Below are 19,621 nucleotides of genomic sequence, written 5' to 3' on the forward strand. Positions count from 1 at the left end.
CCATATTCCTTATTCTATAACCATTCCTCATCAGCATCATCATCAAGACTCTAAAAAGGCCAAAAATAATGAAAGTATTGCAAATAATTGAGAGAGTAAATTAGGAAAAGGACATAGATGTTGCATCCAAAATTAGAAGCTAGCATATATAAAAAATGGTATCACTTAAAAATTTTTATTTCTAAACATTAACAATCAAAACAAAACGAAATATTCAAACACAATCAATCAAAGCATACAGATAAAGGAAAGATTCAAAACAACCAAATGCAACGTATGATAAAATCCAAAATAAATGAACCAATTAAAAAAAAGGAAACTCATGAAAAGAAAAAAAAATGATAAATTTACATCTTCAAGATTAAACTGTGATCAATCCATACCCATTATTTCCTAGGTTAACAAGCTATGATGGAACAACTCAAGATCAAACCCAAAAACTCAAAAAGAACTCAGTACAAAAATTTATTCATCAATTTATTTAGAGTATAGACATCCCCAATTTTCATACATTACAAACAAGAAATTTTTCAATCTCCATCGCCCACAATTTCAGTGCAAGGTGTCAAATATAGATGGGCTGGCAATTTAAAATATTTTCGACATAATTTTATAATCATAAAATAAAACTTATGTAACATATAGAAGTTTATGACTCAATATAGTATTTATTGTACAAGCAAATAATTCTCAAGTGAGCATTACCATACTAATCATATGAATTTAAAAGGAAAAATTCTTCCTTGATATCTTAAAAGCGAAACATCTAAAGGAAATAGCATCAACCAATCGAGAGCCATCACTATATCATAAAGCCAATGACGTATAAGTTGAGCAATTAGAATTTAGTTCTTTCACTCTTTATTCATGGAAGAATAATAACAAAAATAACTAAATAAATAATCGCATAAGTATGAAGGTCAAGTTTAAACCATAAACACTTTATGAATAAGATAAGATATGAAAACCTCCTAGCTCACTATTAACCTATTTTAGCAATTTTCAACCAAGATTCATCAAGTTACAACCGCATCAATCACTAATTCAGCAACACTTACATATTATTAAACTACTTTACAGCAGCAACCAATAACCTCATGCATCCCTCAAAAGCAATTAACTCAGATTACTTATTTGTTAATAATCACTAATCAAGCAACATATATCAGCAAAGAACTATCTAAATTAGTAACTAACTCTCACATGCAAGCTACAATTTAACACATATTCAAGATAATCATCATATGCTTTATAATCATTAGAATATAACAAGAAAAAAAAAAACTTGTATATAAACTTTGTTCAGCTTTGAGGATTTAGATATCTAGTCTTTTTCGCTGAAAATCAATAAAAATTATTTTCAATATTCAAGATCTATAATCCCAATTTCACAAGGCACTACAAATCAAGAAAATTAATCTCTCTAAACTTTTGAGAATAAAAACTAGTTAAGAGCAGGAAAACTCTAAAAAAACTAAGATTGAGAGAATTCTCAAGTTTTATATCTTAGCCAAGAGCAAAATTCATTATCTAATTACCAACAAAAAGCAAGCGTTCATAATCTAGATATCACCTGAACAATCAGAAAAATAGTTCCATAACAGAAAAATCATATTTGACAACATAGTACCATAATAGAACCAAATCAGCAAATTTAAAAAAAAACTCAACCAAACTTCTAAATTGAAAAATATTTCAATCCAGCCAATTAATCACCCAAATAATTCACTACACCTAAATAGAGAAAATCATTAATCTAACAAACAACAATAACACTTCATTCATATGTTTATCGCATAATTCTTCTCCTTGAGCAACTGAATAACAATTTTTTTTTTTAAATTATTGATTTGAAAGAAAGGATCACAAGCAACTCAAAATTTAGTCATAACTTCAAAGATTATCAACATAAAAATAAAAATTCAGATATCGCTTATCAAGTCCAAAACAAGGCATCTCGTTTAGTAACTCAATGAATTCATGCAATCCAAAATTTCAAATACAGCTCTATAAAGGAATTAGATAGTAATTCACAGCAAACACCAATCGGATCTTCTAAGTATTTCATGAAATATTGACATCAGGAATCATAGAGAACAACAAAAAACGAAAAAGATTAAAGGATGCATTCACAAAAAGGGAAAAGATTAGAACTAGCTACAAGGCAGGAATCGCGAACCGGAACCGAAACTGAAACTATTGCAAGAACACGTTCGAGAAAATCTAGCAAAGGATAGGGCAAGATTGGGTACAAAAGGACAAGAGTAGTAAGAAGAGGCAGAGGACAGATGATCACAATAATCAGAAGACAACAATGACATAGAGGACAAAGAGGACATTCCTATAGGCCTTTGATAGTGCCACAATTTGTACAAATAGGCGCGCTTCTATTTATACAATTGTGATCCTACCATAGGACACTTGCTCCATATTACACAGATTAAACCTAAGCTCTGATACCACTTTGTCATGGCCCAAAACGAGCCATGACCGGCGCTCAGGAAAATAATCCCTAGCAAGCCTAACTGACTCAACGAATAAATTGAATAAAAAAAATAACAAATATTTGAAATAGAAAATTACAGTTTCTAAAATGAATAATTACATATTTTTAATAAAAGATAAAATAAATAAATATGGAGGGATCCTGCCTGTGACATATGGAGCATATACATCTAGGAACTCGACAAAAATAGATACTCATTGCAGATCGTGACTCTTGCTTAGAAAATCTCACATAGTCAAGTATTTGTTCCTGAAAAATATTTTTAGAAAAAAGGGGTGAGTTTTGCAACCCAGTGACTAGACAATACATCTATAATCCACATGAGACCATATAAACATTATTATCAAAGTAATTTAAATTAGAAAATAGCAGTTGATAATAATAAGTGAATCAATAAGGGAGTTCTCATACAGAGATCAAATCAAAAGTCCACACATGGGCGGCTCCACCTCTATGGGTAGCCCTTTCCTCTTGTGTGTCCTAACAGAATAACAGATCTAACGTGTGGCCTACACGTTAGGCTAGCAACACCCCTGCTAGCTGGAGTCTGAGTCAGATGCATCTAAGTTAACGTCATAACCGCCGTTAACTACGGTTTTCTAATACGAGCCTCCCAAACCAATTCAAAACATATAGTTTCAAATACAATGAATCTTCAATCTCTCAAATATATAAGGTATCGAATCAAATCAATCAGATAATATTTTTTTATCAGAAATCTTTTCAAATCATACTTTCTCAATCATAAAAACATATTTCATAATTTTAAAGTGAGTACCAACAAATACTTTAATGTTTCAAAAGTATATATTCGAATAAAATCAATATTTTAAAATAATATAAGGCTTTACCAAACATATATATATATATAGTCTCATGTAAATCTCTAAAGTATGAATTTCATAAAAATAATTATTCAGCTATAATAAATCAATTATTCTAATCAAATCAAAGTTCTTCAATAACAGTTTTATAAATATAATTAAAAACTCATAATAGCATAAACCAAAAGCTTAACGATCATAAATGTAAAGCCTACTCACAGCATGGTCCTAACGGACCGAAGAGACAAAACCCAGAGTGTCGAATTCAAGATAAGGAGGATTGAAGTGGAATAAAATGAATGAGCACAGAATTTGGACCGGAGTAGCGACAAAATAGAGCTGGCGATAGTCTCGGAAATCTAAAACAGGCAAAACTAAAATCGAATTAAAACAAGGACAAGACAGATTAAATGGTGGCATAATAGGACATGAAAGCTAGAGTAGAATCAAGGAAAAAGGCTGGACCAGGATAATGGTTCAGCTCCGGTGGCAACGACGACTTGGTTCAGGTACATCCAAACGACGACAGGAACAACGCAGCAGCAGACGTCCCTCCTTGGCGTTTCTTGGCGGCAGAGGCGCGGCGGCCATAGCAGCAGCAGCAGCGGAGTTCCAACGGCGGCAGAACCTCCCTGCGACCACTTCCCTCTCCACGCGCGTTCTGTTTCTCTCCCGGCGACAGATCTGGCGGCGCGAAACGGAGGCACGAACGGCCGCGATGGTGGCTGGGCTTGACGGCGACGACCCTTCCCGTGGCGGCTCTGGGTAGAATGGCGCGTCTTCTCTCTGTTTGCAAACCTCCATGGACGGCAACGATGAAGACCTCAACGGTGACGACGACGACACGAGACGGTGACGCCTCCTTCTCCTTGCGCGGCTCTCTCTCTCCCTCGATTCTGGCCTTCCTCGCGATGACACCACGGCGGCGACGGTGGCAGTGACGCCCACCGGCGCCACCTCCCTTCCTTCCTCTTCTCTTCCCTCTCCGGTTCTCCCCCTCTTCTCTTTTCCCTTTCTGTTCTTTTGTTCTGCTGTTGGAAGGGGTAAGGGTGGCTAGGGTTTTGGTGAGTGTGTGAGGGAGTGTGCTATGTCAAAGTTAGGGTTAGAATTTGGTTTGGAAAAAAAAAAGAGAAGGGTAATATAGGGATTTTACACTTTCGGTAAGCTGAACTTGAGTTTAAGAAATAAGCTCAATTGTTAATGAGTTGAGCCGTGAGCCAAGCTCAATTTTTATGAGCCGAACTTGAGCTTGGTTTAACTCGACTCAACTTAGCCCACTTCTAACCCTATTTGTGCCCATTCTTCATTCATCAAAATGATGGTATAATTATAAAAAATGCATGTTATGGTAGAGAGTGAAAATAGTGAAGAGATACAGAGTTTCTTTGATGAGTGGTTGGATGGCCATCCTATAAAATATCTTAGAATTTGCCATTATAAACATACAAACTTCATGTATAATGTAATGATGTAATAACCTTAAAATTGTCAAACTGATAGTAAGTAATTAGTAGAAGTATGAACAAAACTTCCTTCAAGTGCTTGCTTGTTGTATACATAACCAAACCTTTGAACCTCAATTGCCACTTAATGACAACTTGGTTTCCAATGTTATTACTACAATTTTTATGGTATAGTATAGAGTGTTTTGTAGTACTAATTCCACCTTAGACAGTAACAAAATTCACTTGCTGCCGCTCCCAAATTGTTGAGACCAAACTGTCCTTTACAAAATCAAATAATAAATAAACACATCATTTTCTTTCTTCTTTCTTTTGTTTGGTTTTTTTTTTTAATAATTTACTTTTTGCTATATGTTACATCTTATAAGTTTTCATACAATGTGTATAAAACATTCTACACTTGTATTCATGAATGACATACCATAGAATAATTAATACAGTCAAACTTACTTCGTGATTTAATAACATATCATTGAGTGTAAGGGTCAAAATTTTATTGTATATTTTAGACCCTCACATTCAACAATGTGTTACTGTAGTTTACTTTGAATATTTGACTATATCAACAATTATAATTGTCAAAATCAATAACAAGTGTAGAACCTTTATACATATATTCAGAATTTAATTTTCTTGAACCTGTTCTTCTTCTATGTTATCTATACCATGCTACCTTGTATCTATGTTACCATTTTGATTAGTGGCAACATACACAAATGGCCGCAAGAAAATATCATCAAAGTCTTGGAGTGGCTCCAATGTCTTGACAACATCACTCATAGTAGGCCTTGGATTTGGATGGTGACATAGGCATCTATAAGCCAAAGAAGCAACCTTCATGGCACCTTTCATGGGGAATTGACCTTCCAATTTTTTATCTATGATTTGCTTCAATTTCTTTGAGTCTCTTAACATAGGCCTTGCCCACCCCACCAAGCTTTTTCCTCTGTTTGTGAGGGACTTGTCCACTACCCTTTTTCCTGTTATTAGTTCCAATAGAACAACTCCATAGCTATACACATCACTCTTGGTTGTAAGGTGACCTGAAAATCATCATACTTTGATTTTAGCTTCAAATATTTTCAAATGGACGTGTCATGAAACCACTCATCCCAAAATCTTAAGCTGATAGGAGAACTGACAGGATGATTTGGTTCATCCTGAATTTAAGATGCATACTAAGGCTTGTTGACATACTAAATATACCCTTTTACATTTTAGACATTAACAATATACCTGTCATGATGTATTCAGGAGCAGCATAGCCATGTGTTCCCATGATTCTTGTTGTTACATGTGTGTCTTCCCCTTCAGGTCCATCCTTAGCCAGACCGAAATCCGACAGTTTCGCCGTAAAATCCTATATTTGGAGATGTAACATAACATAAGATGATCCTTAAGAAGGTGTGAAAATAGCAGATTATATAGAACTTACTGAGTCTAGTAAGATATTTGAAGCTTTGAAATCCCTATATATTACAGGTTTATCTGCTCCATGAAGGAAGGCCAATCCCTTTGCTGCTCCTAATGCAATTTTCATCCTTGTTGACCATGGCATGGCAGCAGAGTACCCTGCTTTTTTAATCACAGGCCTTAATACTTTCTTTATGGTAAGTTATTATCATGTTTTATCAATATCATTGCTACTTTTCATCAGAACCCAAAGAAAACAAATAGAATTTGGAAAATTGTGTGTGCTTGATATATAATTAGAGTTTAATTTTGAGTAGTTATTTTGTTGATGTTACATTATGTAATTATAAACACGTGTAAGGCTATTTTACACTAGAGTGCTTCAAAATTAAATTCATATAATTATTAATTAAGGAGTATAAATCCAATGAATAAAAATAATTTGTATCATCTATAATAATATTGAGAAAAATTAGAAGAAATAAAAAAAATACATACTTCTGAAGAGTTGATTCTCCAAGCTTCCTCTTGGCATGTATTCATACACCAAAAGCCTGTTCTCATCCTCATAACAATAACCAATTAACTTAACAAGATGTGGATGTCTTAACTGCCCCAGAAATATAATCTCTGCCTAGAAAAAATAAAATGTTCCAAGTTAGTAAAAATAACAGCTTCTTCTTAGTACTTAAGCCTAGTCCTACTTGATCATAAATTACCATAAAAACCATAATCATAAGTTTATTATGTGGGACTAATAAAGAAATGGGGTGATAAGGATATTATCAAATATTATTAAAAAATGGGGTAATCTGAAAAAATAAAAATTACCAGCCACTCCCTATGACCTTGCAAGCCTTCTAAGTCCAATCTTTTAACAGCAACAGTTTGAGGCTTCAAATCATGCCTAAGTTTATCATCAAAGAAGCCTTTGTAAACAGGACCAAAACCACCTTCACCAAGCATGTTACTCCATGAGAAATTGTTTGTTGCTTCTCTTAACTCCTCAAGTGTGAATGCATAAAGCTTTGATCCAGCTAGTGACACTGAAAGATCTTCAATTGCTTGTGATGAACTTGAATTGCTTACATCTGATAAACATAGCCTCTGGAATGAACCTTGTTTCAATTTTTTCTTCTCTGATTCTTCTTCTTCCTCCATTTCCAAATTGCATTCACTCTTGCAATTGCAACAACTTAGGATCAACATCATAGATTTCCATGTTGTCTTCTTAGTACTACTACTCATACTAAAACAAAAACCTTGCAATGTAATGTATCAAATAATTGTTAACAACTACTACCTCTTCTTTTGAATTAGGAACAGGACATAGATAGAAGTTGGGATATGATTGATGACCATTGAATATAAAAAATAAGTGAAGGCTGAGAAATTTATATAGTATATACACATTCACCTACTACCTTACAATAATTAACAAGATTATTATTGGAAATTAAAATTGTAGTAGCGAGATTCCTTGACTTCTTATTAGATAGAGGATGTGGATGGATGCTATGAGTTCATTACACTTTAGGCATGAATTATTAATAATCATTTTTTTTAATTAATTTTGATTTTTAAGTGACACATTTTCTATATATGTTACAATTAATTAAAGGGCAAGTAACTTGCCTACCCTGTTGACTTCAATGTTACACAAAATCTTTCATCCCCTAACTTCCATACATTTGTATGATCATATTTATCATATAATGGTATCTGTATATGTATATGTATATGTATATGTATACGTATATCTATGTCTTGCATCCCTTGCCGTCCACTTTTTAAAAAAATTAAATTAAATTAAATTATTTTACAAGTTTGATGCACATTATTCCTTGGGAAGAAAGCACAAACAATATGAAGAGATTTTGACAAAATTCAAGTAATAAGTGCTAAACCATTACCAATTATCAAATATATGTCGTTGCATACATCCAAGGTTTTAATTTAATCCTTGCTACAGTGCCATAAGAGTTTAATTTTGTTATATTCAGGAGGGTTAAAAGTTTTATATCATTATTTTGATTCAATTTTTACTTTTACATGATCATTTAGGCCACATATATAACTTATTTTTATTAATAATATTTCGTAATTGTTTAGGTGCCATTATTTTGATAAAAAAAAATTTAATGAAAAAATATCTTTTTTTATTTTTTAGCGTGTTTGGCAAATTTCTAGTAGTAAAAATAAAAGCACTAGAAAAATAAAAAAAAAAAACATCTTTTTTGATAAGTTGTAATTTACATTTTTTTAAAAGATCTTTTTTCTTTAAAAAAAAGATATTTTTTATGTAATAAATAAACAAAAAAGTATTTTTATATTGTTATATCCAAACATAATTAATAGATAAAAAATCTTTTTGCATGAGATATCCAAACATAAAATTACGTTTACTTTTTCATAAAATCTTTTTTAAAAAATAACTCAAAAAAATATATTTTCTTAGAAGCTCACCCAAACAAGCTTTTCATGTGTTATTATCGAATCGAATTTGTAGTTTAAGAACATATTCGGTAATGAATTTGAATTCGATTTAGAGTTTAATTAGGGAATCAACTTTTTCAGTTAATATTAACTAATTTTTGAAGTTATAGTTTTATCTTAAATTCTAAATCTAAACTCTAAATTCTCTAAAAAATAAAAGTTAAACAAATTATAATAAAAAAATTGACTAATATTAATTCATTAAAATTTTATTCTCTATAATTTTTTTAATTTAATTTGTTTAGATCTAATCTACTAATACCCCTAATAACATATCAAATATCAACATATAATTAGCTGTTTATGTGAAATATTTTTCCACTCAAAATATTTATAATAAAAGGGAAATGTGTTTTTGTGGGATTCTCAAGGATTTTATTATGGTTATCTAATAATTCAATATTTTCATATGCTTGGTTGGTAAAGCCCTTCTGGATATTATTGTTGTTAAGATGTCAAAATCAAACAATAAACAAGAAGACAAAGAGACTTTTTTTTTTTAAATAAAATTCTTATGGAGCATCAAGGACAGCTTCTAGAACCTAAGCAAGATAGGCTCTTAACAGAACAATAAGATTTAATTTGTAATTTTATTTTTTGGACTTTTTCATTGAGTCCTAATAATTAAATTAAATATATCAAATTAAAATGCGTGTGCACTTTGGTTAGCCACATAAGATTGTAGAAATGGTCAATACAACCAAGGACTCCAAGAAAGGTTTGCATATATATTAAGCTACGAGAAAGAGAAAAGAAAAATTGAATGAAACAATACTATTAATAATTTAATAATTAGTATATATATTATAAAATAAAGAAAGATTGATGGTGGTGCCAAGGAAGGTCAAACATAAATGGTGAAGTGGTGTACCAATCAATCTAACCCACAACCACTTCTAGCTTTCATGGGAAATAGACAAAAAATAATTAAACTCCACAAAATAAGCACCTGAAAAAAATTAAATATTTCTAAACCATAATTATTAGTACAGTTTTTTAAAAATTATTTGCAATAATATATTTTTTAGAAAATAAATATATATTTAATATATTCTAAAATTATGAGACAGTATTGTTTTTGTCATGTATAACAAGTTATAGTGACAGTAATTTCTAAAGTGTTGCAATTGCTTTGCCTTCCCAAATTTCAAATTGATTAATGACTACTGAAATAATTATTCTTTTCAAAGTAATTATTATGTAACTATTTAGTATCACGTTATTAATAAAAGCGTTTTTTTTTTTCGCACAATAACTATTCTAAAGTCATCACATGCATGACATTAATAGTATAAAATATTTTATTTTGTAACAATAATAATAATGTATCGAAATATTAAATTACTTCTCTACCTTAAAATTAAAATTCCACAGTAGGCAGAATATGCCATCCTCTGATCTGGTATAACACAACTTTCATCTTGAAATTTTGTGGGTTAATATCATATTCGGCTACCAATAAAAATTTTTAGTAGTGAGCCTTACCAGCCGAACATCTAGTATTGACACCTTATCTAGTTTTTCATTTAATATTTTTAATTATGTTTTATTATTTTACATTTTTCTATATTCTGATAAGTAAAATTTTATAATAAACCACAAATAATTAATAAAATAATAATAAGTACTTTTCATTGAGTATACATTAATTGAGGATATTAATAATAGAGTACTATTCCTCTATTTAGCTTGAAATTAAAATTTGCTTCTTATCAATAAGTTTTTACTAATTTAACAGATCACTAAAATTGCATCCTCTTTTATCATTCTAATTTCTAAATATTGTTTTCATATTCACATCGATATATTGTGTTTGTATTACTATATCCCATATAATAATTATATGTTTCACGAGAAAAAACAGAACTAGTTAGGTTAAAAACAAAAGAAAATTATTATTTTAGTCTATACAAATTTAGATTAATAATAAATTATTCATAAATGAAATTAATTTTTTCTTACGAAAGATAAATAAATTAATTTTATTCAATTTATAAATCATTTTATCAACATTAAAAACTTTTATACGTAAAAATAATGGTTTATTCCTTTGTAATAACTTTATTAATTATAAACTAAAGTTTGATCACCGTTTTCAATTTAAGAATATATATGTATAGCATCAAACTATAGGTTACAGCTATAGTAGTAGCAATAGACATCTAAATCCGTTTTAAATAATTACCTAGATATTCATTGTCATTCAACAATCAAAATCCTTAATTAGACTTTATGCTTATGTTAACATTAGCAAGGAAGTCAACATTATATGTAATCTTTCTTTGATTTCAAAATATTTATGGCTATACTACTAATTAGCTTTTAGTGATATGTATGCATGTCTACATTCTTTTTACTTTAAATATTGAAACAAAAACGTTAGACCATCTCCGATGGAATAAATTAATTTAGAGTTAAAATAAATCTGCATCAAAATTGATTTATGAAATAAAATTAGTATAATTATATTGATAAAATAATTAAAAATAATATAAAATTTTAAATAAATTAAAATTAAGTATTAAAAAAATAAATTTTATTTTTAAATTACTATTTATGAGATATAAGCTCCCAAATATTCTTATAAAATTTAAAATAAAATTAAAATTAGAATTAGCATTAGTGGTGTTCTACTTAAGTAGCATGCACTATTAACTTTACTTAATTATTTTGGCACGGTTATTGTAAAACAAGATCAATGGTAAGAATTAAATTTTAGAACTCACAATATTTGTTTAAACAAATAAACGAGCTGATAATTCGACTAATTTAAATTGGTTGTTTATTATATAGATAAAATCATAAAAAAACGAATATAATTAAATATTATATTAAATATTTTATATTATTAATATATTAAAATTAAACTCTAAATGACTAAAGTAGAATCTCCAAAAAGTTAAAAAAAAAATAACGAGCATTATATAAAAGATATTTAGTGATATGAATCCATTTTTTTTTAACTAAGTAGGTGTACTTTAAACATATTGTTACTAGAGGATATAAATAAAATCATATTTTTACCAAAGGTTATATTTTGTGTTTAAGGTCCACCACCACCTCCCTCTAAAGAGCAAATTGCGTGTGTAATTAAAAAAAAAAAAAACCCACAAAAAATATCTTCTAAATATTTTGGCGCAAATAAAAATGTTCTAAATTTTGTTATTGACAAAATTTTTTTAAATAATTTAAAAATGTACCAAAATATTCATCGTAATCAGAGACCTGTTTTATTAACAAAAAAACATAACATGGTCTACTTGTTAATATTAAAATCTTGTTACATAAAAATTTCTATTTGTCACGTTATTATTTTTTATTATCAACATATAACATTTTAGTTCACGAGGGTGTATTTTTGTCGCATTTTAAAATAATTTGAGAGTATTTTTGTCGATAACAAAATTTAAAATATTTTTGTCAACAACAAAATAATCTAAATACATTTTTTTATGATTTGCCAAAAAAAATAAAATAAAAAATGGGTCCTTTTTATTTGTTAATCTCAAATCAATTTAATTATAACTAAATCTTATTAAAAAAGGGAGAGAATTTGGAATAACAAATAGAAAAATCCATAAAATTTCTAAACCAATCAAATTCTTATTTTTTAATTCCAAAAAAATAATTAATTATAAATCAAATCAATTCTAACTTCAATTTGAAAAGATTCCATACGCTACCAAAAGAGGGATTTACATAACTAACAGATTCTAGTGCTAGGTAGGTCCTGACTCAGCAGTATTAGTCTTAATTGGAGATGGTGTAAAATAAGCCACCAAATCACTTGTTTAAGATATAAAATAAAATTTAAAAATAAATTAAATAATAAATATATTTATACACAAATATATAATAAATAATAAATAATGTTACATAATCAGCAAATATTATTATTTTTTGTCAGCACTTAATTAATAATAATTTACATTCATATTTATAGATATTTTACACACAAAAAATATATAATTTACACTAATATTTATTAAAATTTTGTACACATAAATTAATATATTTTACACCCATAAATCAATATAATTTATATTTATATTTTTTAGAATTTATATCCATAAATTAATAAAATAATAATTTAGTGTTTGTATTGGTCAAATAATAGTAAAAAATACAAAAAAATGTTGATTCCCCAAAATTTCTCATAAATAATTTGATAACTAATTTATAGGGTGTATATAATTTTTTAAAAGAATAAAAAATAAAAAACACAAAAAACAAGAATACACAGTTGAAAATACCAGCAACAGTAATAACTAATGGAATGAGTATAAAACCTGAAAGTAGTCATACGAACACTTGTACGAAAAAACTCAAAATGAAAAGAAAGTCATTAAAATCAAAATTAAGTGATCAAAATTCAAAATTAAAGGAATCAGAAAATTAATGATCTCTATAAGTCATTTTCAGAGACACATTAAGTTACTAGAAAGAAGTTGTGTTAAGTGAAGTGAAGTGTTGAAACTTGAAACACAGAGTGTTCCACTATGAACTACTACACCCCAAGTTGCAATGAGTACACAAAATTGAATTAATTATTAACTTTATTTACCTATTTGTTTATACATCATTAATTAACCACAAATTAACATCCAATTGATTGAGTAGTAAATATACTAAACAAGTTCGTTTATCTTTTGGTAGTTTCAACTTCATGGAATCAAAAAAGGAAGTAAGAAAATTGTTATGAGAGAGGTAGTATGAAGTTTGATAAATGAGATTTCTAATAATAAGATTTAGTAATCATGTTAATGTCCAAAAGTCAGGAACCAATCAATCAGTAAATATAAAAATATATTTAATATTTCATAAAATTTTTAAATCATATTAATTTAAATAAATTTAATTATTCTATTGTAACAAATTTAAATATTTTTGTCTTACAAAAATATGCAAATTAATATATATATATATATATATATATATATATATATATATATATATATATATATATATATTGATTAATTTTTAATATATTTAAAATATTTTTTAATATCTAGATATCGATAGCAAAACAAATAAACAAATCAGTAACTCATCAACCATCTCATTTAACTACTACTACTTATTCAAATAATACAACTAATAAGTATTATTATTTTGATGAATTGGTTATACTTTATTATTGCTAATATATTATATACAACTGGTCTGTTGAAACCAGAATATATAAAGGAATGAATAAATAAATGTACGTACTAATAAAAAAGAAGGTAATGTTTAAAATAGTCCTTAAAATTTTTAATTTGTTTTAGATTAGTCTTTTATTTTTTAAAATGATCAAATAAGTTTTTTATTCTCAGAATCGTGAATCTCCATTAGTCTAAAAGTTACCAGATGTTTTAACGACGCTAAGGTATAAAGCTAAATGCCAAGTTGGCACTTAATTGCACGCTAATATGGACACATAATGAATTTAACTCAAATTGGTATCCTAAATTTGATTAAAACACTCAAATTGATCCAATTCTCACTTATAAACCCTAACTCCTAAATGTTAATCTTTATTCTTTGTCTCCACTCCTCTCCTCCCCGTTGATGTTGTTCATTTTGGCACTAATCTAAAAGATATTCTAATCTCCGGTAATCCTTCGTTTTTTTGTTATTGTTACTTTCTGATCCAACCAAACAACACCTCTAGTTTCTTTTGGTCTCCACCATATCTTGATGTATTCTTTTCTTTGTTCCCACAAGTTAGATGATGCGACAATTCTAAAAACAATGTGTTTTAATTCTATTTCGGTTGATTGTGCCGTTTGTTCCGGAATTAACTGAACCACCACGAGGTAGTTATTTTCCACTTCTTCTTCTAACAATGTAATCGTTTCTTCTTCGTCTTCTTTTTTTTTTTTTGTCATTGGAAGATTTTTGTTGTTTCTTTTTATTCTCATTGGAAGCTTCTTCTTCGATTAATGTGGTTATGGATGTGTTGTTGTCAATACTAATTTAGAGAATTTTTTGTGTTGCAGAGTCATCGAGTCTGGTGGTGGTGGCGGTGGTGGTAGTAATAGGAGGCAATTTTGTTGGTCATTGTTGTTAAAGAGGAGAAGGTTGGAAGAATATGGAATGTAGAGTAAGATGATGGTTAAGATCAATTGAGGGGTGATGCTGCTTTTAGATCCATTATTGCATTGATTGGAATAAGGATGCATTTGATTTTCTTTTATTAATTATTAGTTTATTTTCAAGGTTCGATTTTCCTTTCCTTGACATTGTTTCTTGCTTATAAAGGTGGTGTGTAACACCCTACCACACTGAGCTTTATGCTTAAGCTGTAAAATAGAGGTGGTGTGGTATTACGTAGGGGTGTCCATGGATCGGATTCGATCCGCATATCCGCAGTGTTTATCCGAATCCGATCCAAAAATTGCGGATATGAATCCGATCCGCAAGGCTTTCGGATCGGATCGGATCCACACACTAATCGGATCGGATTGCGGATTTTGTGTTGGTATCCGCATATCCGCGTATCCGCAAAAATAAAGAAATAAATAAGTAAAATATTCTTTTTATGTTTTATTTTAACTAATAATTATCATATATGTTAAATTATTTTAATTTATTATTCAAGAAAAGTATGTTTAATATTATTTTAAGAGTAAACATATTTAAAAGAATAGAAAAAATAAATTTTATTGATATTTTTTTAATAAAAATAACCTTTTAAAAATATTTTTGTGTTTTGCGGATATATCTGATATCCGATCCGATCCGCAAATGTGCGGATCGGATCGGATCGGATCCAACCTTAAAAACTGCGGATATTGGATCCAATCCGATCCGATGATTGTAGTGCGGATCGGATCGAAATTCTGGCCATATCCGATCCGATCCGATCCGCGAACACCCCTAGTATTACGACCTCTAAAATAAAATGTGTACATATAATAGCAGAAAGATTATAATATACTAGGAGCCTTGAAGAACAGATGAAATAAAAATCGCGAAATAAAAGCGCAACGCTCAAGAAACGAGTTATCTTGCATACCAAGAAAGCTATGGCTGTTAAGTATAAGGTAACAAAAACAGGAACAGAGGGCCAAAGATACAAAGTAACAAGCTCCTAACTCAACCCGCGAAGTCAAGACTGGCCGGAGAATATATACACGTATATATACATATCCAAAACCCAAATTTACATAAACAAAATCATGTCTCTCCATAAACCTCTAAGAGGATCAAAAGGAGCAAGTTATGCGGAGAGAAAACTAAGTACATATATGACTATACAACAAAAATAATCTGACAACCACTTCGTTTCAAAAGTCCAGACGCCTAATGAGGTGCCTCCCGACCTGCATCTGAAAAAAACAACAACATAGTATGGGGTGAGAACCAGAGATCCTCAGCATGGTAAAGGTGCCACACATATAAGATATAAGGTCTTGAGAATGTCAGAGGCAATCCTAGAACGCCGACACTCATATTATAAAGCTTAAGGTATTAAACAGAAACCATAAAAGGTAGTTTTCTAAGAGTATCTGAGCCTAACTTAACTTAATATTAAATCTAAGTCCCATACCGCCATTCTTCCATACCTCCATCTCCGTCAGCATTTCACAGACAAATAAACAGATAAAGGCAAGTATAAGAAGATTACAAGTACTACAAGTAACAAATATACATTTAACATGGCAAGTACACTTAGGCACACCCAATTAATGCACAAACAATTAATTCAAGTAGTATGCACATGATGCATGCCTGTCCTATGGCTGATGAGTCTCATCTGTCGGTTATCAAGCCAGTCCGACAAGTCCGATTTGCTAAACCCTTGGACTGTCCCCCGACGCGCATCCCCATGAGTCTATGTATAGCTTTTTCTTTTATATATATATATATATATATATATATATATATATATATATATATATATATATATATATATATATTCAAATCGATCGATGGGGGTACCATTCCCAAGAATTTATAAGTGCCTGGTCACTCTTACGTCGTAGGGTCAACAGAGTATTGAGTTTTCAACTTGGTACACGTGGTAGCAAGCCACAGTACTTTACCTAGAGAATCTCGTATCTCAGATCATTTGATTATTCAAGCCAAATATCATACATGAATATCCGTAATATTTCATAATCAATTCATCACTTTTCAGCTTTACTTCACTTCCAAGTTATCCCTATTTCCTAACTTCATCTGATTATCAGGTTTAATACTATTATTTATGACTAAAGGAATAAAAATAGAAGTTTAGAAGTTTGAAATAGAATTTAAAACTCAGAAAAATCATGTTTGCTGAAAAAGGGGCCATGCGTACGCGTAGGTGAGTACGTCATGTCACGCGCACGCGTAGGTCATGCGTACGTGTGGACATGCATGCTGACCCTTTACGCGTACGCATAGGGCTACTCACGTATTACCGTCGCCGTTGCTATTCAGGTGAACATTGGTTGCTATTGGAGCTGTTGGTGCCGCTGGAGCTTAATCGTTTATGTCACTAACCCGAACTATCGTCAGCTCCACCTTGTCGCTGCCCCAATCCAAATTCTGCGCTCATTCGTTCAATTCTACTTCAATCCTCCTCACCTTAGATTTTGGCACTCCGGGTTCGGTATCTTCGGTCCCTTGAAACTAAGTTGTGAGTTGACTTTACATTTATAATTGTTTGATTGTACATCTATAATTATTTTGACATATATCTATTATGATCTTTGAATTATACTCACTATATTTGCCTTGAACGATTTAAATTGATTAGAATAATTAATTTATTAGAATTGAATAATTCGTTTTTGTGAAGTTTATATTTTAGGAATTATACATGAGACCATATATTTTTGATGAAGTTTTTTATTATTCCAAAATATTGGATTTTACTTGAATTTCTGTTTTTGAAGTATTAAAATATTTGTTGGTACTCATTTATTTTAAAATTGTGAAATATATTTGAAAAATTTTTTGATTGAAAAAGTATGATTGGAACAAATTTCTAATGAGAAATGATTATCTGATTTGATTTGATTTGATACCTTATATATTTGAAAGATCAAAGATTTGTTATATTTGAAATTATATGTTTTGAATTGATATAGGAGGCTCATATTAGAAAACCGTAGTTAACGGCAGTTATGACGTTAACTTAGACTCATCTAACTCAGACTCCACCTAGCAGGGGTGTTGCTAACCTAACGTGTAGACTGCACGTTAGATCTGTTATTCTGTTAGAATGACACACAAAAGGAAAGGGCTATCCATAGAGGTGGAACCACCCAAGTGTAAACTTTTGATTTGATTTCTATATGAAAACTCCCTTATTGATTCACTTATTAGAATAAACTACTATTTTTTTGTATTTAAAATTACTTTGATAATAATGTTTATATGGTCTCATGTCGATTATAGATGTATTGTCTAGTCATTGAGTTACAAAATTCACTCCGTTTTTTCTAAAAATATTTTCAGAAACAAATACTTGACTATGTGAGACTTTCTATTTAAGAGTAACGATCTGTAATGAGTACCTATTCTTTGTCGAGTTATTAGATTTTATATGCTCCATATGTCACAGGCAGAATCTAACCATTTTTAATTATTTTAATTTTTGTTAAAAATGTATAAGTATTTATTTTAGAACTTGTAAAATATTTGTAATTTTCTTATTCAACTTATATTTGAGTCTGTTAGATTTATTACGAAACTATTTTTTCTGAAGGCCTGTCATGGCTTATTTTAGACCATAACAAAAATTTAAAAAATATAAAATAAATAACTATTAAATTTTTTAATTTTAATATACATACTGTCAATATAAAATAATTTTATGTATATATTTATTTACGTAATAATATATTATTAAAAATTATACTTTATATTAATTACACAAATAATTATTCAAAAAATAAATATAATTAGATAATTATATAAAATATTTTATAATAACAGATCCCTCACTAATTTTATGTATCAACAATCTGTCGCCTAATTTACTACTATAGAGAAATTTGAATTTCGTATTTATGTATATAGTAGTTCATTGACCAGATTAGATATACCATAGAAGAAAAAATATACTTTTATATATATAATAAGTTTACTACTATATTTTAAATTGTAGCCAAGCTAATAAAATACAATATATATTTTAAAAAAAAGTAGATTTATGAAAGAAGATCAGATTTTACCATGGATGAATTGGTGGGGTTTATTTTATTTGATCTGAAATAGTATTTAAAAAAAAAAGTTGGCGTGGAAGTTAAGGGATAACAGATTTAGAAGAATATAACACGTATTTAAAATTTTAAATACAGTGTATAGTTTGTTTTGTGGATGGGACGACAAATCAATACATAGATTAATCTAAATCTATGAATCTCTAGACTTTTTTAAGGTTTTAGCACCGAGCAAAATTATTAAGGTAGAGCCGCCTTATAAAAAAAATTAAAAAAAAAATCCATTATTCTCGTGTGATAATTAGTTGCTACTTAGATATACGAGTAAGTTACTAAATAATATTCAAAAATTCATTTTATTAACAAAAATAATTTCAAAAAATACTAACAATTATGAATTAATTTTCAAAAAATTAAAAAATATGACAAAAAATAGCTATTGGATATATATTATAAAAAAAATTAGAGACTGTATTTTGATGTATTTTTTACAAATATTATTAGAAAAATAAAATCTTTTTATTTTAAAAATTTGATAATTTTATGTTAAATAATTTTAAAAAAAATTATTTTAAATGACTAAATTGTTTAGAAAAATAAAAAATATAAACATCAAATTTTGTTCTAAATTTTTGTATGTACCTTTTATATATATATATTCAAATGTTGATAAAAAATTCAGATCAAATATAAGTTGTTTGTTAAATATAAAATTTTTTAATTATTTATAAAAAATATAATATTTATTAATTATTTTTGTTGTATTTTTAAATTATTTAA

At 29.0% G+C, this 19,621-nt stretch overlaps 1 protein-coding gene and 1 long non-coding RNA gene across 2 annotated transcripts; one reads left to right on the top strand and one right to left on the bottom strand.

Annotated features, from left to right (window-relative positions):
• Positions 1–4,859: 4,859 nt before the first annotated feature.
• On the bottom strand, positions 4,860–7,624 carry LOC112755867 (serine/threonine-protein kinase RIPK). Its single transcript, XM_025804176.3, has 5 exons — positions 7,038–7,624; positions 6,705–6,840; positions 6,229–6,365; positions 6,030–6,153; positions 4,860–5,836 (listed from the first exon to the last, which is right to left on the bottom strand). Exons 1-5 carry the CDS (start codon positions 7,452–7,454, stop codon positions 5,463–5,465), a joined length of 1,188 nt encoding a protein of 395 aa, XP_025659961.1. The 5' UTR covers positions 7,455–7,624; the 3' UTR covers positions 4,860–5,462.
• LOC140173525 (uncharacterized) lies at positions 6,052–14,902 on the top strand. Its single transcript, XR_011862696.1, has 3 exons — positions 6,052–6,197; positions 6,276–6,403; positions 14,684–14,902. It is a non-coding gene; the product is annotated as an uncharacterized lncRNA (long non-coding RNA).
• Positions 14,903–19,621: the final 4,719 nt, after the last annotated feature.

The sequence above is a fragment of the Arachis hypogaea genome, chromosome 6, assembly GCF_003086295.3.
Source record: "Arachis hypogaea cultivar Tifrunner chromosome 6, arahy.Tifrunner.gnm2.J5K5, whole genome shotgun sequence".
Taxonomy (NCBI): domain Eukaryota; kingdom Viridiplantae; phylum Streptophyta; class Magnoliopsida; order Fabales; family Fabaceae; genus Arachis; species Arachis hypogaea.